General features: G+C 39.5%; 1 protein-coding gene across 1 annotated transcript in view; it reads left to right on the top strand.

Annotated features, from left to right (window-relative positions):
* DYNC1LI2 (dynein, cytoplasmic 1, light intermediate chain 2) overlaps positions 1–24,710 on the top strand; it is a 26,219-nt gene extending 1,509 nt beyond the window's left edge. The window contains exons 3-14 of the mRNA XM_009881396.1: positions 346–419; positions 849–965; positions 6,762–6,992; positions 13,179–13,345; positions 13,688–13,781; positions 14,352–14,487; positions 14,832–14,943; positions 16,054–16,113; positions 16,852–16,893; positions 17,345–17,462; positions 18,457–18,573; positions 23,928–24,710. Of these exons, the coding sequence (XP_009879698.1) occupies positions 346–419; positions 849–965; positions 6,762–6,992; positions 13,179–13,345; positions 13,688–13,781; positions 14,352–14,487; positions 14,832–14,943; positions 16,054–16,113; positions 16,852–16,893; positions 17,345–17,462; positions 18,457–18,573; positions 23,928–24,034 (1,375 nt within the window). The 3' untranslated portion in view covers positions 24,035–24,710. The remainder of the gene's footprint in view (positions 1–345; positions 420–848; positions 966–6,761; positions 6,993–13,178; positions 13,346–13,687; positions 13,782–14,351; positions 14,488–14,831; positions 14,944–16,053; positions 16,114–16,851; positions 16,894–17,344; positions 17,463–18,456; positions 18,574–23,927) is intronic.
* Positions 24,711–26,200: the final 1,490 nt, after the last annotated feature.

Below are 26,200 nucleotides of genomic sequence, written 5' to 3'. Positions count from 1 at the left end.
CGTCGCTCGTCGCCGGGTAACGCTCCGGAAAACGCTATAACGGCAGAAAAAGCCGCGTGTGAAATACAGGAGCGGATTGTGGGAAGAGTTAAGTCGTCAGGTGAAAAGTAACGTGATCTCTTAGAAGGCGGAAAAACTTAAGAAAACGTCACTGCGCGTGTTTTAGAAATTACAAAAGCTTTTCCCGAAAAGGTGATGCGCTCTCTTGGTCGTTTAAAATGAGCTTAAATCTTCACCTGTAAGATGACGGCCGGTTCGTAAGTGGCAGGAGCGCGGGTGGGCGCTGTGGGGTGTCCTGCGCCGCCCTCCGCCCCCGGGCTCATTTTTTTTTCGCTCTTCCTCCAGGTCCTCCATCCTGAGCGAAGTTTCTACCCGGTCGCGATCTAAGTTGCCATCGGGCAAGAACATTCTTGTTTTTGGTAAGTAGCATACGCAAGCGGTTGGGTGGTTGGGGTGATGTTTTTTGTAGAAACAAAGCGTGTTTAAAACAGTGATGTGAAGGAACTGACGCGTCAGTTTGTTAAAATGAGGTTGTGTAATGAGATCTATTGTGTTTTTGTCTTCAGACTGGTGGATTTACTTTCTTTTTGGTTTATGCTGTTAGATTCGTAACATATATTTAAGCAAATGGAATGTAATACAGAATATTTAAGTGTTTCGTTCCTGTTGTCATGGTATGTCATTTCATTTATCTGGAACACTTCAAAGAAAACAACAAATAAGTGTGGTGCAAAAGCATACGGGGATACTTCTGATTGTTTTAAGTGTGTTTTCAAAAATCTTCTCTAAGAAGTTAAAATTAATTCTGAAAGTGTCTTTTTTTTTTTCCTGTAAAAACTTACTGGCAGGTGATGATGGTTCAGGTAAAACCACGCTTATGGCTAAAATACAGGGAGCAGAGCATGGGAAGAAAGGCAGAGGGCTGGAATACTTGTATCTGAATATTCACGATGAAGACAGAGATGGTAAGTTCATTTTATATGTAATCTGTTCACTGTAATTAAGTAGCTGACGTACTTTTATTATAACTGTGGTTTCATCAGTGTGTTTTGGGTTACGCCCAAGCAGTTGATCCCAGCATTGTTCGGCATGTTTTAGAACCTGTATCAATTTCTTAAAAGTGGAATGTATTTTGCATTCAGTGTACGTTGTCCCTCTTGCCCTTCTTACAGCTTGACCTGTGTACGAGCAAAACGTACACTTGAGCGGCTCTCGGGATCCATTTACTTTTAGGGTAGATGCATTTGCTGATGCTGACTGCCTAGCAGATAGATTGTCATTTGGTATGACTACTTGATAACTATAGAAAGTAACCGATACATCTTTGAGAATTTAATTCTCAGTATGAGTTTCTGGACGTGGGGGGTTGGTGTGCTGTTGCAGGGCTGGGTGCGGAATTCTGGTAACTGTAACCGAGATGTTAGAATTGAATGAGTGAGGAACAGAACATAAAGTCAGAATTAGTATTTCCTGTTCTCAGATTGGAGCTTGTCTCTTTGCCCCTTGTCTTTGTTGCTGTCGATTGATCTTCCCTACTACATGGAAGGGGAATGATGAGGAGAGACTGCTTAAAAGCAGGTCTACTGATCAGAATACCACTGAGGTGAGGGAGAGATGGGGAGTGAGTTCGTTATTCTTGTCACTAGATCTGCTTGTCTCATTTTGGGCAAACTGCTGGACCTCTTTGTGTTAGTTTGCGTCTTCAAAACTGGGGAATGACAGTCTCCTTATTCACGACTTCCTTCTGAGTTTTCAGTTCAGAAGAGGGAAGCAATGATGGTGGTTCATCCATGTTCCTGAAAACAAATGAACTAGCGAGATCCTATAATGGTATTGTGGAACTGGAAATGTACTGAAGGCTTGCACGAGTGATTAAGTACCATATGTGACTGGTTGTTATGGAGATTGGTCCTGCGCTCACATGGTAATAAACTGTCTTTGGATACTAAGTTAGGCACAATTAAAGGATGAGTACATTGCCTGCGTCTTCAGTGGCCACCTAATCTTGCAGTTCCTAAAAATCTTTTGTGCTGTAGTTTTAAGTGCTGAGCCATTCTTGGCTTCCTGAGGTTCTTGGTGTAAATGCTTTCTGACCATGCACAATCTTCTTTAGTACTGCATAAATACTTCAGGGGGGAAAAACCCCCTATGATTAGGAGTGTTAAGACAGCCTGCGACATGAGGCTTCTTGCAACATCAAAGGAGCTGGTAATATAAGCAGAAAGATGTTTGGTGTGCTACTTTTCCTGGTGCTGTCTATCAAACCCCGAGTATGTCCCTACTTTGGAAATATTTTGGGCCTACTCCTGAGTATCTGGAAGTGAGAAGTATTTGAGGTGATTAGGAAAAGCCTGTCATAAGAACTCAGGCAGCACTAGCAGGAAAAAAAATGGCCTTTTTGACTACCAGACCCAGCTGGAGAATTCAGGTCTTCATGCATCCCTTTAATGGATGTGTTAGGATCTAATAATACACTCCGTTTTCCTTTCTGTCTCATCAGTGTCATCAGCAAGCAAAATAAATAGCAAAGTGGGTCAGGACCTCCCAGCAGGCAAAGATATCACTCTTCTTTCTCTAGCACAGCTCTGGTTTTGTTTCTTTAAAAACTTTGTGGACTTTAGATGTGTGTGTGCTCAGAGAGAGATTTAGGAACAAAGACTTTATAATTGACCCACAATTCTTGGAAGCCATAAGGAATCTGCAGATAAGCATTCAGGAGCTCACTATCACATACTTGGGTCTGAGGGTATCTGCTGCTTGTTATACCCCAATCTACTCAAGACCAGCAAACCACAAGGGTTTCCAGGGGCGTCAGATCAACGCTGGTCACTGGAACTGTAGTGGAGTGAAAAGATCTTTCCGACCTCTCTCCCAGGTGCTAGTAGCTTTCTTTGCTCTCTTTGCCTTTTGCTCTTCGTTTCAGACGAGTTTGTTCTGTCCAGGGGAAATATTTTGGTCATAGTCCCGAGTCATCATCTACCTTAAACCTCCCTTCAGAAATCTGAAGGAAAATGTGTGCTGCTTCTTATCCCCCCAGCCCCTTCTTCTTTAAGGGATGTTTGAATCTGGCTTCTCCTACCCTGAAGTAGAATTATTCCAGATTGCTAGGTGCGTACCTTAGTTTGCAGTTACTTTTGTCTTTTCCCCTGAAGATTAGATCAGTGGTTAAATTGTTGGGGGTTTTTTAGTATGAAAGTTAAACGGGTAGAAAACAACTCTTCTGAAGGATCCCTGTGGCTGATGCAGGTGCCCGCTAAACTTTTTGGGCTTCACTGTCATCTGCTTGTTCCTTGGCAGTGGCCGATGCCTAGCTTGGATGGCAAGATAACACATGACCACGGCCTTGGTAATTAGCTGGTTCGTTTCTGTGAGGTGTTAGTTGTTCGATGTAACGTGCAGTAGTTTGGTCCTTAGGTCTCAGGATAACTTAGAATAAATCCATGGCTGAATCTCTGCCTGAAAAATCTCCTTCCCAGGGTACTATCCCCCGTTCTGCCTAGGCTAAGGCATTGCTCGCGAAGAGGTTCAGGGGCGCCTGAGAAGCAATGCTGAGAGCGAGAGGATTCTCCTAGATCGTTAGCCCCAGGTACAATATTCTTGGAGCATATAGCTGCTTCTGCATCCGTGACACCCTCGTTCGTCTGGATGAGGCCACTTATAGCACTAGCTGTAAAGTTAATGCGGAATATTAAACGGCCTTGGAGCTCCGGCCCTCGAGTCCTCTGTTAGCGGAATTCTCAGGAAGAGCGACCAGTTTTAATTTTATGCCTTTCTTTGTGATGAGCAGATGTTTTATGTCTATGCTGGTTAGTCTGCTTTTGAGAGATGAGAATCTTAATTCGTAGGAGGGAGCAGAGAGGCTCTGCGTAATTTTGTTAAAGGATATGTGGCTTTCAGAGTCTCTTGCAGTGATGGGGCAGAGTTAAAGTGAGGATGTGCACCAACACGGTGAGACAAACTACATCAACTGGTTTTGTGGCGGTACGGTATAGGTTACCTGGCAGTTATAAACACCATAGAGAACTTTCAGTTGAACTGCCTCAGATTACCAGTGCAGTACAGCTGTCCTGACTGTGCCAAACACGCCAATGAAGTAGAGCCATTCTGTTGTTGCATTCTTACTTGTAACAAAATCAAGTAGTCTTCTGTTTTTGCCTCAGGTTTGGACTGGCCTCAGCCATATCGTATGCATATTCTAGTTGAACTGGTTGTTTCAGATTGAGATGAGTGCTGCTAATGGGAAAATTGGGGTTTTTTGTCAACATCTTTAAAGTAGTTCTCTTGAAAATTATTTTTCCCTGTTTTGCCTCTCTCCGCAGCTTGGACAAGGGATATCTAATTACCACTGATACCTTTTGAATAAATGCAGGAGATGTAGTTGCAGTTCACAGAATCAACCATCTGCAGTAAAATTCATTAAAGCTGGGAGAATCTTTTTCATGGCTAAAGGGATAATGAAATATTGACAGGATTTAGAAATGTAGTTTTAGCAGCTATTTTAATAGTCCTTATTAAGTAGCACCTGCTTTTCCAACAGGATCTGGTAGTTGGTTGCTCAGTTTTGGTGTCTCCTGTCGTAGCGGCAATGAAAGGCCCAGTTACCATTCACATCATCTGACTAACGAGGAGCTAGATGTGGTGCTGACAAAGTTGAATTTGCCATCAAGTCTTTGCCAAATTGTGAACAACCACTACTGTATTTTTCAGTGTGTTTTATATTTGTAGCAAATGTAAATCAGAAGCCATACACCTTTACTGTAAGAAAGGAGGAAAACCTTTCATTTTCATACAATGTTGGTTTTGGGGTTTTTTTGGAAAGTACATGTTAATGCAAGTGCTAGGCTTCCAGTCTTCCTAGCAGATCGATTTCATTTGAGTGATAGTTCCAACTGCATTATAGTTCCACCTCTATTCTAGTTCCAGTCTGTATTCTAGGTGTTAAGCAGAAACTAAATCCTTAAGTAGGACAAAGGTGTTTAGCAAACAAAACCTTTGTAACCTTCAGATATTGGCTTAAAAAAACTGACTTAGAAGGAGTCAATTAGGATATTTATTAAGTTTTGTTACTTGCTAAGGTGTGAAAGTCTTTTCCACAATCATAGCACTCACCGCAGGAGAAACTATAAAAGTGCTGATGAGTTGTAAACTTTCATACACTATAGGTAGATTTAAGTTAGATTTTTTTAAAAACTTTCCTATTTGCTTCAAGGAGACCATTGTGCATAGGCAAAGTTAATGTCTGTTAATGACCTTTCACTCTTAGAAAGCTCACAGGGTTTCTATTCACTGGTAGATTTCTGCTTTTGGGAATTTACAAAGGATGCTGCTGGAATGCAGAGGATGAGAGTCCTGCATAGATGTTTCATATACTCTTGTGTAATAGTAAAGGTGTGAATGCGTTCGCGTTAAGTCCTACCTTCCTTTCTGCTTTTCCAAACTTTTGCCAGACAATGCCCGTGTTCTTAGAGGTCTTCCTATAGCTTTAGGTTTCGTACACCCAGTGCTGTGAGAATCCTGTGTGGTATCAGTGAGTTGGTTTCCTGAAGTGGGGGGGAGGGAGAGGGGAAAAAATTGATGAATATGCAAAGATGCGTTTCTTATATACACAATGATTATCATAACTGTTTACTGCAGAGGACAGGTAGGAGATGCACGGTTAAGTTAGAAGCATAACTGTTGGCCTGCTTGTGTGATGACTGATGTCTGAATGTCTTACGGCAGCCTGGCAGCAGGAGCATAACAAATGCTAAATGAAGACTGCCCGTGTATAGTATCTTGATGTAATCTGTCTGTAACTTGGCTGTTCAGTAATTTTAACCAAGACCTGATTAGAAAGGTAGTATGTATATCTCTGTATTCTTTTCTCCTTCCAGTTTCCTGTGTCAAGCTTTTGCCTTTATCTAGAGCCAGTGGTTTTAATTTGGACAGAATTGGTTGTTCAGAGTATCTGATACATCCTTTCTGGATGATGCTCCCTTTTCAGTTTCTTCTGTTCTTGCCAAAGTTCATGTTTGGGGTAAAACTTCTCATGCCATCTGTCTGTCCCAGCTGATTTTTCCCACCTCCCCACCTTGCATTTCAACAAAAAAATCCCAGTAACTATCAAAACACTGCGGGGGGGAGTTTTGTCCAGTACTCCTCCATAAGGAGTGTGCAGGTAGGAGCTAAGTCGGTGTGAACGAAGAGCAGGTAGCACAGCTTTAAAGTTTGGTAGGTTGTAAGTTTATCCTGTGTTTGCTCCTCCTACTCCTGTGCTAGAAACCTAAGCTGCTTATTGCTTGTATCTTGTTTGCAGCTTATTTCTGTTGAGAGATGTTAAACCGGCTTATGTGTCTGAGGGACACCTAAGGCTTCTCTGCTGGACTCAGCTATAACCACCCCCTTTTCAACTTGGAGTTACACACACGTGTGTGTCACACGTATTCTGGTTTTACTTGGAATATATGTATTTCAAATTCAGGAATGCTGTACAGCGTCTAAAAACCAGTGTGTCAGCTGTCCTTAGTAAAAGCCAAAGAACAGAGATTGTTTTTTAAACAAAAAGATTCTGAACCAAGAAAAAATCCCGTTAAATGAAAGTGTCTACTGAGTAATGTAGGCGTTTACACATGCACCTGTGTTAAAAACACGCAGGAGAGATCTGCTGGTAGCTGGGCTTTGGTCTTTCATGTAACACTAAAGTACTCATCTGTTTGCCCCCAAACTAGGAAAGCAAAAAGTTGGCATCTGTTGGGTTTTACAACTGTACCTTTTCCTTTCAGATCATACTCGTTGTAATGTTTGGATTCTGGATGGAGACCTATACCATAAAGGGCTATTGAAGTTTGCGGTTTCTGCAGAATCTCTGCAAGACACCATTGTAGTCTTTGTTGCAGACATGTCTAGACCCTGGACTGTTATGGAGTCTTTACAGAAATGGGCCAGTGTCTTGCAAGAACATATTGATAAGATGAAAATTCCTCCAGAAGAGATGAGAGACATGGAACAGAAGTGTAAGTCTTTGTGCATCTATATGTTCTTGTCTTTTTTTTTTTTTTTTTTTAACTAGCTCTTGCAACTTTCTTTTGTAATGATGAATTTCTTCAGATTAACATTTTGAGAATGGGTTGGATAAGAATTACTTTGAAGTTGTGATTACAACTCTAATTCAGATAGACTCTTATTTGGCTTTAAAACAACTCTTCCAGTTTTGCTGTGCTAACAAATCATCAGGTGAATTACTGGTCTTGCATAATCCCTTGTAATAACGAGATTTTGATAATTTGATTTTTAAAAAGGCCAATTTTTAAAAAACTAACTCCATACAGAATCACACTTTTAAAATAGTGACAGAATTCAGTAATGAAGTGAGCTGTCTAAGCCAGGTCCCATTGCCATACTGTGTTTGTCTTCCCGTAGGTCTCTTTGTCCTCGTTTTTCACGAGCCTCAGACTGTGATCCTGGTACATCTAATTGTCTCTCCCTACAGCCACCCCTACCCTGTGACTTTAGGAATGTTGTATAAATTAACTTTCTTTCCTGGTGTATCTGTGTCAGGAAAGAATCTGGCACTGGCAAGCAGTCATCGCTGCAGTATTGTTTCCTGCAGCTTCTTTTCTTTCCTAAAATAGTTTTCAGTGTTTCTTGAGAGTTTTTTCTGTTTTCATATTGAATTACCCCAAAATAAATTCCTTCGGTGGAAAAGACCTTAGCAACATGCATTCCTTTTCAGCTGAAGTATAGGTTTGGACTGATCCTTGCTGGTTGCTGCTTTTGTTCAGGGCGGGTGCCTGGCTGTACTGGAGTGTTTAAACCTTGCAAATACTGCCTCGTAGCTTCCTTAGATTCTCTTTAGGGAGCAGTGTCATCTGTTTGGCATGTCAGCATGCAGATGTATTTGTGTAGCTGATCTCCTTTCTGAATGTTGAATATTACTTTCCCAAAAGGTTTGTGCCTACAGCATACTAGCCAGAGTTTAAACTTAATGACAGAAGCCCCCTGGGTTTGATCACCAGCTTATATGAGAGAAAAAAAAAAAAAGTAAAATCTGAGAATTAAGGGAAAAAGGTTGTTTGGGGTTTTTTTGTATGTGTGAGAGATTTTTTTGGAATGGGAGATGGAAAGGCAGTTTTAGTGTCAAAATACAGCAGCTAACCCGATTTGCACTTCTCTGAGAGACACCAATTTTTATGGCAATCCAAGTGCAGTTTGTGCACTTACATTTTACTTTTGGAAAGAGAAGTGTTTTCAGCCTTCGCTGTGTGGAGGAGCCAGTTACAGCTATGGCAAGGCTTTAGCACTGTCTTGGCGGAACTTAGAAAACATTCCAACAGTACTGTCTTTAGAGATTTCTAAATTAAAGTAGCATAGAAGTTCCTAGTTTCTCTTGCGCTTTAGTAGAGTTGAGGGAAAAGGAAAGTTTGAGAGCTGCCTATTTCACTTGCTTGCAGGTGTCTGCGGCCACCCTGTGATGGAAAACAGAGGTGACCTTTGGTCCCATATCATCATGCAAGTAGAACAGGGCCTCAGTGTCTCCACTCCCAAACTTCCTTCTTGCTCCTTTTCTCAGGCGCTGTGTGGGACACTTGTGTCATCTCAGATCCTTGTCTTCTGAGATCTTGCACACTGTCCCTGAGGCCAGATCTGAGCTCAGAGCTTTGACCACCATAGCTTGTAGTTCCCTTGATGGCAAGTCGTGCTAATAGAAATTCCTATGATAGCTGTGGCTATATTAGTGTGACTGCTTAGACAACATAGAGCACACGTGCCTGAAGAATGCCTTGTGACTACAGTCCGTCAATAAAGCTACACCAGCAAAGTTTCCTTTACTAAAATCCTGCTGCATACGCTTCCTGAGATAAGCTGCCACTTAGAAAACAGAATCGCTGTGTTGCAACAACCCAGATACGAAAAAAACTGGGATAATAAAGCACATATGCAAAGCAGGCAGTGAAAATATAGAAACAGCGTGCAGAGTGAAGAGATGTGCCAAATTCGTTCCAGTAAAGCCCCACTGCAGTGTAACACCACAGGGATGTACATGTTTCTTGAGATCAGCTTGTAGAACCATATTCCCTTACGCTTGCTTCTAGCTGGAGCTGGGGCACGTGGACCGAGCTGAGGTCCACAGTGCTATTACACTCAGTACCAGCAGCCAGTAGTTCTGTTGACCCCGAGGAAACATTTTCTAGTAGTATCCCATTAGCATCCATTTAAAGTGCTGCTAGGTTGTTCTTTCTCCATTACTGGGATCTTATTACCCGTTTCCAGAAATCCTTTTGTTGGCTCACCGTTCCCAATGGAATTGAACTTTGGACTGCTTGTCTTTGCTGTCAAGGTTTTCGTGGCCTTTCTCCACCCAGCCTTTTGTCTTGTGTTTGCTATTTGAGATACGGACTCTTGGCTTTACTGGGTGGATGCTGCTAGGCTCCATCTGGCATGTGAGAAGCTTCCCTTTTGTGTTAAAGAGCTTCCAGAATGGGAGGCAGGACACACATAAGGAAGCAACAGGCTGCCTTGAAAGAAATTGAATTATTTAGAGTATACCAAGAGCATTGTTTCTCTGCACTCACTCCTATCACTGAGCTGCTCTGGAAATTCCTTGCTAAAAGCTTGATTAATGTGGATTCGGATAAATAATGTTAGTTCAAATGTATTTTAATTCAATCTCAATTATGATAAATCATTGTTTAAACAACACATTTGAATAATTATTTCAGGGGAAATCTAAATTTTGCCTCCCTGTTTATGACAGCAAAGCAGAAAAGACGACTGTCAAGAATCAAGAAATGCAGAAAGGAAGTATAATGGTAAAATGACTATTATATTAATGACCTCTCTAGCGTTTGAAGCTGAAGACTTGAAACACAATAACAGTTTTTTCTAATAATTAAGTACTGTCCCGTTCAAGCTCAATTAGTGTCAGGTTCTCTGCCTTTTTTTTCTTTTTTTTTTTTTTCTTTTCCATACAGCTGAAAGAATTCTTAAGCTAAACGAGAAGAGAGACTTACTTTGCCCGCTCATCCTTTGTCTAGGAATTCTTTTCACAGGACTAAAATTTATGATCAGTAAAGACAGCGCACAGAAAAGCTAAAAGCTACGTGAATTGATTATGAAATAGAGTGTAAATATAGAATGTCTCAGAAAAATTTTCTGTGTTGATTTCTTGTTCTGCTCTTCAGTGCTTTTGTGATGTATCTAGTTCAGTAAATTGCAGCGTTTGTCTGCTGTTTCTGTACTGCAGTCAAACAGTACTCCAAGACTGAGGATTTTATTGTTACGTGCATCATCTTATCTATATTTCCTGTTCAAAAAAAATTCAAATCAAAATCATTTTCTCCTACTTCTTAATAAAGAAAAGAGTTGTTTCCCATACCGTATAGAATGCAATTCCTTAATATGAATTGTGTGGCAGAGAAAATACTCATAGCTCGCTAGAAAAAAAAGGAAAAATATCTATGCAAGCTGTTTGGGTGCATGATGAACTTTCTGTCCGTTAAAAGTTTGAGAGTGAAAATCAAGTGAGAAATAGATACGGAAGGTAAGGAAAAAGTATTAAATCGCTCTGTCACAAAAAACACCTCTTTAACTGAAGTGAGCTTCTTTATTAGCTGCTTAGAATGCAGGTTGTTCATAAGGGGTGGTCTGGCAGCGCCTGTGATACAGGTTTACTTGGATTTAAGAAGACTAAATTTTGAATGGGAATGGGGGTTGAAGGAGGATCTTTAAAAAGCGTTCAAGAGCCTATCACTAACGGGCATTTAAACCACTTTAATTCTGGAAGAAGTGTGTCTGCGTTCAAGATACAGTAGTTAGAGGTTCTCAGTATAGCTTTTACCTTCTTTTACCTCCAGTAATTGCTTGTTCAGGAGATGCTCTTGTTAACTGAAGCCGAGTGGATTCTGTAGCGTTTCTCAGCCGCCAGCCGGGGATGAATGCCAGACCGTCATCTGTGTTACTAACAATCCACAACAACAGTTCGTCTCCACAGGGAAGTGTTTTCTGCCTCCATACGTGGATCGACCAGCGCGAGATACGGCGTTGCTGGCCGCCGTCTGTGGTGCCGGTGTTTGGTACTGCTCCCTCCTGGGACAGGGCAGATTCCCAGCCGGGAGTGTGGGCTCTCCAGGAGCCCAGGTCTCCAGGTCTTCATTCCCATTCAGGAGAAATCCATGAGGATGTGCCATCAGAATTCTGGAATTTCTCTGTTGCATTTGCTGTTGTTTGTATTAGTAAATTCTTGGGGTGTCTTGAATAATGATTTGCATCATGTTGTCAGAGTCTTACTGTTTTCAAGAGAGGCTTTTCTTGGCCAAATTTGAGGGGGTTTATAGTAAAAGATATATCCTAAAGAAAAGATTTTCCTGTTGTGATACGAACAAAACCTAGGAAACTAATCTTGTCTGATTATAGTGCTGTAGTAGATTGAGAGCAGTATTGTCAAATATTCTTTTACATCTGATTAAGTCAGAGAGGCTTATCTGAGTGATTGTAGTGGATGTAAATGGTGTTCTTTTAACTGCTGTAATACACTTGTCTTCAGTGGGCTTTTTTCTGTCCTGAGCTAGGAAGAGTCTGAGTAATGAGGGTTTTTCTAAATCCTTTTCTAGTTAAATGCTCTGGAATTAATTTGCTTTCTGTGAGATGGTCAGTAAACGTATTTGATGTGCAGAATGTATAATGGAATTTTGATTTCCGGTTGCTGGGTATGAAACAGTACTAGAGGAAAGCATTGCTGTTCCCTCTCCACCAGAAGGCACTGCCTCCCCAGCTTTCAAAGCAGCTGCATTTGAAATATTTTTTATTCGCTTGGACCTTGGGATATATTGAATTGGTGGTTGAAAGTCTTACGGTCTATTTGATGGGGTTTTTTAAGCTTTTCTCTGGACTAGAGCTCTCTTGTTTTTCCCAAGTTTGCACAATTTTATATTTCTAATAAGAATTGTAGAATGTGCCACCTTGAACAGAAGTGGTTTTCTGATTTGTTCTTCCTTCCACATGCCCATTCTATGGCAGGAATGGTTCTGTTTTGAAAAGGAACAGTGAATTCATTTTGCAAGATTTTTATTATAAACTTTTCTGAGGTGTTACCACTTCCTAAACCTCTGAAGTATCAGCAGGCCTGCAGTACAGTCGCAGTTCCTTCCCTGTCACATGCATGGATGCACTAAACAACGCTCTCTTTGTGCATGTGTGGGAGATGGGGAGCTTTTCCAGAGAGTTCTCCTTCCTGTACATACAGTCAGCCTGCTCCTGCTCTTCCTAAAATAAAGGTGCCTTCATGGGAGCACACCACGGGCTCCTCTTGGCTGAGGGAGGCTTCAGGTGGGATTGCTGTGTGAGGAACAGCCCCAGGCTTCGGGAAGTGCTGTGCCCAGGAGCAGAGACAGCCTGGACGCAGATTGGTCTGGTCTGTGGCTTTCATCCTGAAAAAAAGACCTAAAAGCTGTAAGTTGCAGCCCGGGTTTGATAAAGCCTGTGTGGGGTCACAGTGCACAGTTGGTGTGCAGAAATAATACCATTTCTTGGGCACTTCAGTATTTGATAGCATTCAGTATTATCATCGTTGCCATAAAATTTAAACATTGAAAACATAGAAAGCATCTAATTTTCTCTGGAATCCATTGTAGTTTTCCAGAATATAGCAGTTTCTTCAGATAACAACATTTAGAAGTCCTGGAGTCTGTATTTATGCAGTGTATTTTTTGTATTTCTAGCATGAGACTCCTGCAACGGAAGTGTACAGTAATAGAAACTTAAATGGAGTAATAGCTTATAAGAAAGAGTGGCTGTTTCAGCTTGGTGTTTTCTGTGTCCGTTGACGTTTTCACCATGCTTTCTTCCAAAACTAGGTACAAATTGCAGTGAGTACAGGCTAGGTTGCTAAACTACCTTTACATTTGCTGTTGTCAGCTCCTCTGTAATGAAAGGCATTGTGTCGAGGAATGTTCATTTGTGCATACTATAGCTCTTGCAGCTAGTTCTGATTATTTGAGATAGCTCCAAATTGCACTTGATTTAGCTTGCTGTAAATTCTGGTTGAGGAGCATTCTTGTGTTTGAAGGGGCAACAAGTAGTTCCTCATTTTAAAAAGAAAAAAAACCAACCCTTGAGACTTCTAGTTAGTCATAGATTAATTATGGTTTAAAAAGAAGAACTAGTTCCTTTGTTGTACCTTAAGAAGATGTGTCTCTTCATAGTTATAAAGGAGTTTCAAGAGTACGTAGAACCTGAAGAAGGCTACCAGGGATCACCACAGAGACGAGGTCCTTCTTCTGGCCAAGAGGATGAACATGTTTCTTTGCCGCTTGGAGAAAATGTGCTGACTCACAACCTCGGTATTCCTGTGCTGGTAGTTTGTACAAAAGTGAGTTTCTAGTTCTGTTTGCTACTATGGAAAAGTTTAATTACTTTTCTCTGAGAAGGCATGCCTTATACAGACATGCAAAATGAATTCTGGATTAATAGTAAAGGGATTTATTTTAAAAAGTAAGCTTCTGCCATCAGTGTCAAGTTTTAATTTTGCAGAAGAGAAATAACCTTATCAGTTATGTGCTAATTACTTTATCCTTTGATTTATTTGTGGCATTTCAAAACCAAAGCCTCAAAGTAAATATGATGTGTGTGTAATATTAAGGAGAATGTTTGAATCTGTGCTGGGATTAAATGACTGGGTCTTCCTGGTGTTGTTTTTCTCCCTTTCTTCCAGTGCGATGCAGTGAGTGTACTAGAGAAGGAGCATGATTACAGAGAAGAACACTTTGACTTCATTCAGTCACACATTCGTAGATTCTGCTTACAGTGTATCCTTTCCTGCTCTGGAGAGATTTGCTGTAATCTGGAAGTGAGAAAATACGTTTCAGTGTTGAATTGCACCTAAAGTTAATCCGAGCAATTGCACTTCAAGATTGCTTGGTATTTAGTTACTTACTATGTAGCATTTGGTGTTTTGAAAATGTTGAGAGATATGTAAAACTTTTTATAGTTTTTAAATTGTGGATGGTGGGATTTGGAGCTTTCCTTCCTTTACAAAGGGCTTGTCTTGCGTTTTGCGAGGTTGTTTTTCTAGGTTTTCCCCCCAGAACTAGCAATTTCCACGTAAACCTGAGATCTCAGCTCTCTCTTAAGTTTTTGACTTTTTCAAAGTGACCTACCCTCCCCAGGCACTTACCTTGTGTATGTCGAAGAAACGTATCATGAGTGTTCTCCTGTTATACCCCCTTCTCCCTGAATACTAAATGGCTACAGCTTCTGCCTTGAACTACTTCTCAAAATTAGGTCTAGTAGATATACGCCTGTTAGCTCCTGTTTTGAAATTCGTACTATAATTGAAAAACTCTATCTTACATAATTTTCCTTAAATAAATGATCAGATGGGGCTGCCTTGATTTATACATCAGTTAAGGAGGAAAAGAACCTCGATCTGTTGTATAAGTACATTGTACATAAAACATACGGTTTTCAGTTTACCACACCTGCCTTAGTGGTAGAAAAGGATGCAGTTTTTATGTAAGTCAATTGTATCAGCAGCGTGGTTTCAGATTGTTTTCTGTTAAGCACTGCACTTTGTATAACATATGTGTATATAACTAACTTGAATGGTTTGTGTCATTCAAAAGCTTAGTATGTGAGTGTTCTGAAATTCTGAATTAAAAAAGCAACTTAGTGCCAATTACTTGGGTTACTGGACTCTGAGTATACCACACCAGCTTTTTAGTATCTTCGGAATTTAGCTGAGAATTGGGACTGACCTGTAATAAAATTACCTTATTCAGGTGAACGGCAGTAAACAAATGGTCTCTGTAGCAGTGCTTTTTGTGACTGAAAAGGCAAAGCTTTCCCTCTTTTTATAGACCTGCTGGTTGGGACAATGAAAAGAAAATTGCCATTTTACATGAAAACTTCACAACAGTGAAACCAGAAGATGCATATGAGGACTTCATTGTAAAACCTCCTGTAAGAAAGGTAAAAAGGAGTAAACTCTTCCCAGCCCACTGACAAATAAGTGCAGTTTGCTTGAATGGCTACTAATAATATTAAAGAACTCCAAATCTAAATGTTTTGGGTTTTTTTATCCAAATGTGTGAAACATCAGGCTTTCATTTTCCAGTTGTTTAAAATACTGCAAGCAAACACAGAAATTGATCACCTTTGTGAGCAAAAGGCAGTCCAAAAATAACCATTGCCCAGGAGGCTTTTTGCATGCGTGGGGCAAACCCACTTTTTGAAAACAGAGAATGCTATTGTAGGACTTCAGCAGTTGACATACATGCACACATGGCATTGAGGTTACCATGTAAGGACACCGTCTTCTTTTACAAGATTTGCATCACTGTTGCATTAACATATTATTAATGACAAATTTCTTCATGAAAGGCAAGAGTAGTATATAATCCCTATAAATTCTGGCTATTGCTTGTTGTGTGAGTATAGGCACACAGGAATAGGATAAGTGTAAAATGGATAATATGGAAAATTGTCAATGACACTGTATTCTGGTCTGCATGGGAGAGCTGCTTTTACAACTTTGTTACACGCCGAACGTTTCTAGCTCAAGCCCCAGTATTTGCAAAAGGGAAGAGCTGTTTGAAGCTTTCACGTAAGGGAAAGGTTTAATGCCGTTGTAGCTCATGGCACCTGTAGGAAATGATCATTGGCTGGTAGCGGTGTTAGGACTGATAAGAGCTAACGCAACGCTTTTGGCGGCTGAGGGATTGAGTGTGGGCCTTACAGAGTAAGGCAGTCTCAGGTCTTTGAAGAGATGCTGAAGAGATTAATACCTAAACTTAAAAAGATGAATGTGGCTACTTACCAAGTACTCATCTTTCTAGGAGAATACCCACAGGCTGCCATCAATGCTGGTCTACTCTAGTCACTTCCAATATTAAGGTTTTTTTATGACAACTTCTTTAATGTTACTTCTCTTTTAAATGTGACAGATTTTTTTTTTTGTTTAAAAAATGAAAATGATGTTAAAGATTTACCTCTTTTCCTTCCCTTTTGATCACCAAAACATAAAAACAGTTACAGTAATTTCACTTTGTACTTCTAATAACAAAATACTTTGTTCAACAGTTAGTCCATGATAAAGAGCTGGCAGCAGAAGATGAACAAGTATTTCTTATGAAGCAACAGGTGAGAATGGAAGAATGAAAATAAGTCCTTACTAAATAACATCTCACTTTAAGCTCTTCATTGTTATTGCCTTCAGTTTTTCATTCCTCATTTAAATCACTAGATAGCCACTCTTCAGCTTTCCAAATTCAGATGTCATTCTGAAATAAGGCTTTCCTTTATTTTAACCAATACTAGTAGAAAATATGGCTGCTTTTCTGGCAAGTTGAAAGGAAGATAACCTGAGAACAGAAATAATTGACGTTTCAAGGGAGAAGAGCAAGAAGTTAACTTGAAATTTCACAACATGGATGTGTTGATCTGTAAAATATAAATACTTTTAAAATGTACCATCTTAGCATTAGAGTTTTCTTAAAGCCAGAGGCTTGAAAGACTTTAAGATGTCAAAGCTGGCTATGCTGTATCTTGTGGGTTTTTTTACTGCTCTTGTTTAAAAAAAACCTAATAACACTTTTCTGTATGGTTAATTATAAATATCGTAGAGGTTACAAACTTGGGTGTCTGTGGTTCTGGCCTATAGTTCTGGAATGGCTGTGTAAGACAAAGGACTGAGGCTTTTTTCTCATTTTAACTCTGTCCTCTAGTGGTAAAGTCTGGAAGTATATAAATATCAAAGAGGAAGCATGTAAATATCAGAAAAAATAATCAAATAAATGAACGGTTAGTCAGCTTCACTGTATTTTATTCCATTATATTTTCTGAAGTATATTTAATATTCTTAATATGTTGTTTTTGCAGTCATTCCTTGCCAAACAGCCAGCAACGCCTACAAGAGCATCAGTAAGTAGATCCAAGAGAAGAGTAGGTGTTTTGTTTCCTTTTAGGGAAGAGGGAATGATTCTAACCTGTAGATGTTCATTTTGTAAATATAAATGTAAAATACATAATCTCCCCAAACTGCAGAGAGTAAATTTTTTAAAAAGCAGCAATATTTTAGTGTAGCTTACAAATGACTATGTTCTAATTCACTGTGGAAGCATAGAAATCTCTGATGATTGTTGCACAGAAAATTTCCTACAGTGTTTCATCCTTTGTTATAGCGGAGGCACATGCCCAAAATAACGGGTGATGTTTTGTTTGGTTGGTTTTTTCTTTTTTTTTCCCAGTGTGCATACACTGCAGTGCCAATATAAAGGTTTAAAAAGTAATTTGTATGTAACATTACATTTGCTTTATGTCACTAATCCATTTAAGTTCTTCTCTGATTTGTGTGATGTGGACTTCTTTTAAGGAATCTCCTGCAAGAGGCCCTGCAGGATCCCCAAGAACTCAAGGCAGAGCTGGTCCCGCCAATGTACCCAGTGCCTCACCAATAACATCAGTTAAGAAACCAGATCCAAATATTAAAAGTATGAATAAGCATTTTACTGTTTTTATGATGTGTTATTTCCCTTTAACAAAAAAAATCCTCTTTTGTAGAAAGATTTTGGAATTTATTCACTAATGGTATAGTTAGTTTAATAACAGGAATGAATTTATGACATAGCTTCAGGTTTGATTTTCTTTTCTTTTTTTTTTTTTTTGAGTCATTTGTGTGAGTTGCAGTGGAGTTCTGTTATTGCCATAATGTTGGAATATATTATTTCCTGAAGTTGCCTAGATACATTTATTACGCAGCAGTTGGATTATTAGAGTGGGGACTGCTTTAAACTACCCGCAGTTTTATACTTCCTATGGCTTATTGGGGAATCCCCAGTGAAACCTGCTCTACCAAACCCTCTCTCGAATGCCATTTTCTGCAGTAGGTGAAGTACCTTGGAAGTGACGCCCTTTCCCCTCCCTCAGCCCTCAGGTGGAGCTCCAGGTGTTGAGTGGTTTCTTTCCTCTCTGTGCATTAAGAAAGTCCTTAGGGCCAGTATTGTTTTCAGATATGCGCTGTGGTGTCATACCGCACATACGGTGGGTAAAAAATACTTGTGCAGTTCTGCGTTGTGTCTGGTTGCTGTATATCCAGGTTCTGATTCGTGAAGAGTAGTGTGGCGTGAAAGACTGCGCTAAAACGTCTGTGCAGTTTGTTAATGGACTTACAAATCTTTGAATTGCACATCCATACTTCATACATTGTTTCTTGGCTTCTACATTTAGATAAAAAAAAAAGCATAGAAATACTTAGATTAAAATTTTGTCACCCCCCGCCCATTCCAGAAGAGCAGTAATATGTTTTCAGTCATCTCTGACTTTGCCAAAGAATGCAAAGTGAGCAAGGAGAGGCTTTCTCATATTTGAGGATTATTGCCTTGATTGGTAAGAAGGGAGTTATGTATGTACGTAAAAAAAGTAAGTTCTGTCATTTACCAGCAATAACTATTCTGTGATGTGTATATATATTTGTTTTTTATTTAGATAATGCTGCAAGCGAAGGTGTCTTGGCTAGTTTCTTTAACAGTCTCCTGAGCAAAAAGACTGGCTCTCCTGGGAGTCCCGGTGCTGGAGGAGTGCAAAGTACGGCCAAGAAATCAGGTATTGGACTTGTTATCGCGGGCTGTTCAGCGTATTTTTAATATTTTATTTGGCCTATATTGGTGTAACTGCATATATCTTTTAAACTGGTTGGTAAAGGGACAGACCTTGACAGATGACAGTGCTACAGCGTGCAGGCTTTAAATTTAAAGAGCTAAACTGCTGCAACTTCACCACTCTGGGACTTCTATTAAGCCTGTTATAACTTGATTCTTTGAGTCAAATTATACTGCTGGAATATAAATAACATTTGAGTCTTGATGATGATCAGAAAGTGCTGGTTTTTGGGTTTGGTTGTTGGGTTTTTTTTACTTTAGAATTCCTTTCTTAACACTTAACTTGCTGAAGGGAAAGCAGTTCATTGGGTTTGGACTGTAGTTTCCAGTCAAGCTATAGAAATCTCTCCAGAGTTCAAGTTTAAATGAATTACTTCTTACGACAGCTTGAAGTTACCCTGTCATTCATTTAGTATTTGATTGTGATCCAACACAACTGATAACACCAATCAAGTGGATTTGTTCTGTGGGTGTGTGCCTATGACTGCATTGTATGCAAGATGTGCTGATAAGTAATTGCACTGGTTTACGTGAAAATGAAAGAAACCCGTCAGAATCCTTGGTACTTACACAAAACTCTATGTGGTTGTTCCACCCGGTATTAGAAATTTACTACTTTGATTATTTAACTGTTTCTTTTTTATATTGGCGTTCACATCACACTTCGGTTCAGGAGCTTTCCTTCCAGAATTATTTCACTACTAAATTATTGATAGATACTCTACTTCTGATTCCAGACTTGTGAAATCATGTAAAATTTAACAGTGATGCCAAACCCGCGGTTTCTGATGCATAGAGGAGTGTGTAAGGCCCAGATAGTCTGAACAGGAAATGAAAAGTATTTGACACCAGCCACAGTGATGATACTGCCCGTAGGAGAACCAGAGCAGTTGTTAGAGTGTGGGTATTCGAACTGAAACTATTCCTGGAGAGGGAAAGTAAGGATGTTGGGTTGTTTTTTTTTTTTAATTGGGAAGGTTTTTCTACGACATTCCATGCTCTGAAAGCTCAGAAGTGGCTAGAATTTGACTTAAAGCAAGTTAGTATTTTGCTGGGGTCTTTTTGTTTTAGCGTGATGAATTATGTAGTTTATTACATTTATTTATTATAAAGATAACAAAGAATTATTTGTATTACATATTATTTACATAACATTATTGATTCAACATTATAAAAATATTTAATTAATTCTTTCTTAATCCAGAATTCCTTCCTCAGTGAAACACTGAAAGGTGCCCCCTGCTTCATCAAGTGCAGCATCATGCTATTACTGACCACAAGGTCAAATTAACCGTTTTTGTAGAAATAGGACTAGAAATAATTGTTAGGGATTAGTTCATCCATGCTCTTACCTAAAGCAGAATCAGTGAGGGAGTTCCTGGCTAGTGGTTAAAAAGCAAACAGACTCTGAACTGGAAGATGCAATGTCATCTGCCCAGGAAGCCTATGCCAGTACTGCATTTCTTAGTTATTTTTTCTCTTGTGCAGTCAGTATTTTGTGCTCCCAGTACTATTTGTCTTGTTCGAGTGGAGACGGAGATCAGTGTAGCCCCTCTGTCTTTGCAGCAGTCTTTTGCGTATTTGAAAGCTGTTCCCTTTTGCCTCTGGCTTTTGTCTGGACTACAAAAATACGCTTCTCAGCCTTTCCTCGCAGGACGTGGTTTTTGTGGCTCTGATAACTCTTGCTGTTCTCCTTGGGCTACTCCCATGATCTGTTGCTTTTGGTGCTTCAGAGAAGGCTTTGTCTGCCTGAAGTGGGGGTTACTTAAGCTGTGTTATGTGTTCCGCTTGTGTTTAGACCTCTCAGCATGATGCTAGGATTTTTTCATCTGCCTGATATTGATCCGGATTTGTTACAATGCTGCCAGTTTAATACAGTTTCTGCCTCCCAGTAGGATGTTTTCTACTGTGTATCAAATTACTGTAGTATTTCCAAAGGTTGTACATTAGCTTTATCATTGTTTTCCACTCTCTTACTATGCACTGCTTGGATAATTTTTGTATAAATAACTTTGTACCTCCACTCCTGTCTTTCAAAATCCTTTGTAGTCCCTTCAAGAATGCTTGCTTACACATCTGATACCTTCAACAGCTGGACAGGGTGGATTGCTGAATAAAAATGTTGACTAGTACTATCAATAACTAATGGGTAATTTTATGAATTACAATACATTAATTTTTCTGAAATACCAAGACTGGGTTTTTTCTAGTTTGTTTACATGAAGGTCATACAAGATGTGATATCGACCACTTTTCCCTTCTCCGCAGGACCTGTTATGCTATCATAGAAAGAAATTTGGTTGGCTTCACACACCTTGTTGGTAACAGATGCGTGTTGATTGTTGTGCTGGTACGCTGTTTGTAAGCACTTAAAACATAATTGCAATTTCTGGAAAAAATACTAGAGTTAAAACTAACTAGTCTGTAACGGGCTTCATTCTTTCCTCTTTCAGTCTTCTAGAACATCATGTGCCTTTCAGGAGTTTTCAAAGATAACAAATGGCTATGTGTACCTTTTTTTCTTTTCCCTTGTGTCAGCATTAACGTCTAATTTAAATAGAAGATTTCTCTCCTGAAACATCTAGAGACAACAGTCATATATCCTTTCTTAACTTCCTTGTTTTGGTAGACTAAATTAGACAAGTTCTCTTCTAGACTTCTGTTAGAGGTTGAGCTCTCTTCTCCCTACTAGTTTCTTCATTAGTTCCCATCATTGGCTTATCTTTTTGTGAACACGTGTCATTAGAATTGCATGCAGCACTCCAGATATATCTCACTGTAGTGCCTGCTACAGCAGTTGTCTTTCTTTGGTGGAAGAACTTCTCCTGAGTGATCTCAAGATCGCAGGTGGCTTTTCTGGGCTGCATTAAGTTGGCAGCCTGCGCTCATTCCCTGACTTTCGGAACAGAACAGTTGGCTTTCCCTCACAAGAGAACATGCCTGTTCCTTGTCAGCTGCTGTGCTCACATCTTATATTCTACCAATATAAGGTTAAACTGTCCTGAGAAGGTAAGGGCTCCTAACCTTGCTATCTGAGAAGCTCTCGTTGAGTCTATGAGGTAGCTGGTGCTGGTGATAACAGAAAAGATCTTTTGTGGAAGAGCTGAGGGGAATATCTTGGAGAAAGTCCTATTTACGGCAGCACCCTCTGGGCAAGTAAATGTGCTACAGCAATCTTTGTAGGTGTTTGAAATGTCTAATCTCAACTGTTTAAAGAGCCCTAAGTTTTCAGAGGGTTGACATTAAAATTGTTTAACTGTCAAGAGACCATGTGTTTCTCCCACAGCTATGAATATCCTGTGATTCACACGTTGAGATTCTGTCACAGGATGAGGGAGACATTGTGGATCTCGGCATAGTGGTCAGCCTGACTGATTGATTGATTTCTGCTGTGTTAACTCTTACTTGAGAGGACTCTCTTGTCCGGGCAGATGCTGCAATGTCACATTCGTTTTTCACTTGTAATTCCTCCCCCATCTGATTTGCCGTTGTATTTCTGGACTGTCTTTCTTCCTGTGTAGACCATGCTATTTCAAAGAACGTCAATTGGTGGTTTCTGTGGTGGATTTTTTTGCTTCGCATGGACTTCTAGACTTTAAAAAGTTATTTCACTTATATCCACAAGAAGATTCTTGCAAATTCCAAGATTTGCCTTCACCCTTCTATTCCTGGGCAATAGGTAAAGAACTGGGGTTCCCTGCTCCCACTTTAACCGGCAAAGGAGAATACCTATAATTGTGCAGCACGCATCTAATTGACTAAGGCCGTTACTGTCCTTGACAGTATTGTCAAGTACCAGTTTAGTTCAGAAGGGAGGGGAAGTTTTTCTTTTCTTAAAAACAGCTCCTTGTATTTCTTGTTTTTCGAAAGGCGCTCGCCTGTGGCGGTGGTGAAGGGGAGTACGCAACCTACATTCCGCCCAGCAGCAGCTAGGCCGGGTTCTTCTGCCCAGGGTGAGGGAGTTGCAGGAGACAGCTGCTTGGTATTATTTTGGAGGCTTAAGGATCCAGTTTGTCTCGCATAAAAAAAAAAAAGGCACAGTTTTTGTTTAGACCTACTTTTGTTTGAGTGAGAATTTTGTGTGGGGTTTTTTTGGTTTAGGGTTTAGGCTTTTTAACTCCAATATACCGTGAGTCTACATGTAAAGTGATTTGTGTTGTAAGTTATATCACAGTTAATGTACTAATTTTTAAATTTTGTTTAAATACTCTTAATATCATCTATTCAGTGGATGAGTACTGTGGCCTATGACTACTGCTTAAATCTAAACCCTTTATAGTGATTAAAGGTAACCTTTTAACTTGGTTATGTCTTTGTACTTTGGAAAAAACCACTTAAATCTCGAACAGTCAAATCTTGCCTTCTTAATGCTTTCAGCATGTACCCTGGAAAAAATCCACCTAATATTTCACACACATTTGAGCTGGAAAACAGATGCTTGTTAAATTCTTTGGCTATGTAAGGAAGCTGTACATGGTTATATAATCTACTTTTTGTCTAAAAATACAGCTTTTTAATCTTAAATGCTTGTATGCTCTAAGCATTAGAATATATTGTTCCAGTTGTAGTGATTAATTTGTCTGTGGGTTTATAATTTTCAGAATGAGAGAATTAAACTGATGGTTCAGTTGGAGAATTGTTAAAAAGTTTTGAGTCTAATATAAAAATGTAAGATACGCCTTTCCATGAAATACTTCGGTGTGTCTGTTTCCAATTGAAGAAGGCCTTTGAAATGACTGCTCTGAGATATTACATGAATATGCAATTCACGTCCCCTTTTGCTAGGGGAAACATTGTCTGCAGACATAAAAGAGTTCTTCCTGCTAGTTGTTTAACATTAAAATACAGCAAGTATAAGTGTGACCAAACAAATGGGATTTTTGTAGCAGGTGTCCTACGTAACTTGGAAAACTTGAGGTTAAAATCTGGGTTTAAATAAAACTCTATCAATAATAATAATAATAGAATTGTGTACAGTTGGTTTTTATAGAAAATTCTAAATGTGGATTTTAAAATGTTAGTTGCTGCAGAATATATCACGGATGTTTTGTGCTTTACGCTGCTGTATAATTCAGCATTGCATCTCTTCAGCGTGAATCAAACCTTAGTATTTGTCAGTCTTTAGAGACATTACCTTGCATTGTGTCAGGCCCTGTGTTCTTGGGTAGGTGCCGAAATAATGAGAAATTCAGTAATGTATTGTCATATAAAAGTGATTTTATGAAAGCGTGTACTCATTGGTTAAACCATTTTGCTGAAATTAGATTGCTTTAACCTGGTTCTATTTTTTTTCCTTAGGACAAAAAACAGTTTTGACAAACGTTCAAGAGGAATTGGATAGGATGACCCGCAAGCCAGACTCTATGGTAACAACAAACTCGCCTCCAACAGAGAACGAAGCTTGATAGCGCATAAAAACTGCATATGTAAATGACCAAATAACTATGTATATTGATCTGATAAGACCAGGAATTTTCTGCTATGGCAGATGCTATCAGTTTTCTTGGGGCAGGGGAAATGAGCTTACTATGTCATTGCCTTGTCCCAGTAAAAAGTGCACATTCAGGAAGTTTGCGTATAAAATCCCTCTGTATAAGATAACCATTTAGAGTTTATATAGGGCAATTCTTTTGGTTTTGGAGGTAAGCAGGTGCAGCTGCCTTTCCTGTTGTGAAGAACACAGAGAAGCAAAATGGAGAATACTTATTAAAATACTACTACTGACTGCACACGAGGAGAGAAAAAGAAGTGAAATCCTCTTTCAGAGTTACTGGAATTGGCTACTTGTATGTTTGCAAATGCATTATATACTTGGAAAGGAGGTGGTGGTGGTGGTGGTACAGAGCATTAATTAGGTGAAAGAAGCCTGGGTAGGGAATGGAGCCCTCAGCGGGGAACAGATTTGGGACAGTGAGAAACTAGAACGTTGGATTGACTGGAGAGGAGCAATGTCGTGAAGCCCTGTGTTTCGCATAGGGTAAATTATCACTGTTTTAAAAAGACTACTTTACATTGGAGAATTCCAGGCCAAACACTAAGCATCACGGGAATTTATTCTTGTTATAAACCTTGTTTTAGCTTTTAAAAAAGTCGAAGAGTGTGGATGCCCTTTCTGGTGTAGCTGACAAAGGGAGAAACTATAACTTGTTTAGATCCAAGTGCCTGGCACAGGGTGTGATGTGTCTTTAGAAGGTGCTTGAACTTATTGTGCACTGTAGTACAAACAGTCACTGTTTGGTTTTATTTTAAAATCAGTAGTTTGGCGATTTGTATTTAATTTTAAATCCTGTTTTCCGATAGCTTCTGCCTTTTTTTTATGCCAAGAGGCTAGCCTATGAAGAATGGTGGGTGACGTATCATTTTCCCATAATGAAATGTGCTACAGAACACTCAGTATTTTTTTTTCTTACTTTTTGTAACTAAATGTTAGCTACCAAGCTAAAAGCGATTCCTGCCTTACACCTCTGGAGGTTTTTAAAAAAAACTTTCAAGGCCCTAGTTCCAACCACATCTGCTGCAGGTGCAGCCAACTCCAATTCTAACCTAAAAAGTCTGAATGTGTACATGGTGGACGTACTCAATAACTTGTTTTGTATTTTCTGTAATGTAGCATTTCATTTGGAAAGATGGGCTGTGGTTGTCCCCGTTGCTGTAACGGAGCTCTGCCCATGGTCGCATAGAACCATCATTCTGTAAAAACATACAAAACTGCTATGGTTACTGAAATGGCACTTTGATTTTATATACGGTATGCTTGTTTTACATGTACACACTACCATAAATTAAAAATACCAAGCATATTCTGTGCTCTTAACGTTGAAGGGAAAAAACCACAATTTGAATTATGCAGAGTTTACTTTTTATTGAACTTGTTGTACTAAATCTGATGTCTGGATATAACTTCCCTAATATATATTGCTACTTAAATATACAGAATTAGACTGACCACTAACACAGTACTGGATGTTAACTTCAAACCCTGCGTTACATCAAGAGGCTGTTCTTGTAAGTCTGTCGAAACATTATCTAGAAAGCTAAGAGTATTTACTTGCCTCTTTGACAAACATTAACATGAGTATGTTACTTGTGCCAGTTTTTTTGTCGAAAATATTATATTTTTCTTTTTTTTTTTTACTTTTTTTAATAAACGGTATGACCTGAAGTTATACAGTTGTTTAGATAAGAGTTAGATTAAGACTGTGGATGGCTGATGGGTCATGTGGATGTACTTCTGGTGTCCCGGGTGCCAGCTGCAAGTTGCCGCACCAGAAGAAGTAATTACACACTGTCCTCCTGACACTGAGACTGGAGACTAAACCATCACAAACTCGACAGGAAAATGGAAAAAGTGTCTGATCGTAATGGGATATAGCATGAAAACCTCAGTCTGAAACTGCATTTTTTTGTCATCTAACCTGATAAGCACTTTCTCTAGCAACGTGGCTACAACTTAAAATTGAAGTACTTTCCAGGTCAATAAAAATGTTAAATCTACTAAAATGGATCAAACCTGATAACGTATGATAACTTACCAGCTTTGCAGAGAGACGCTTCTGACAAAAGAGAACAGC

Source organism: Charadrius vociferus, unplaced genomic scaffold (assembly GCF_000708025.1).
Source record: "Charadrius vociferus isolate BGI_N301 unplaced genomic scaffold, ASM70802v2 scaffold553, whole genome shotgun sequence".
Taxonomy (NCBI): domain Eukaryota; kingdom Metazoa; phylum Chordata; class Aves; order Charadriiformes; family Charadriidae; genus Charadrius; species Charadrius vociferus.
This window is presented reverse-complemented; position numbering and strand designations above follow the sequence as displayed.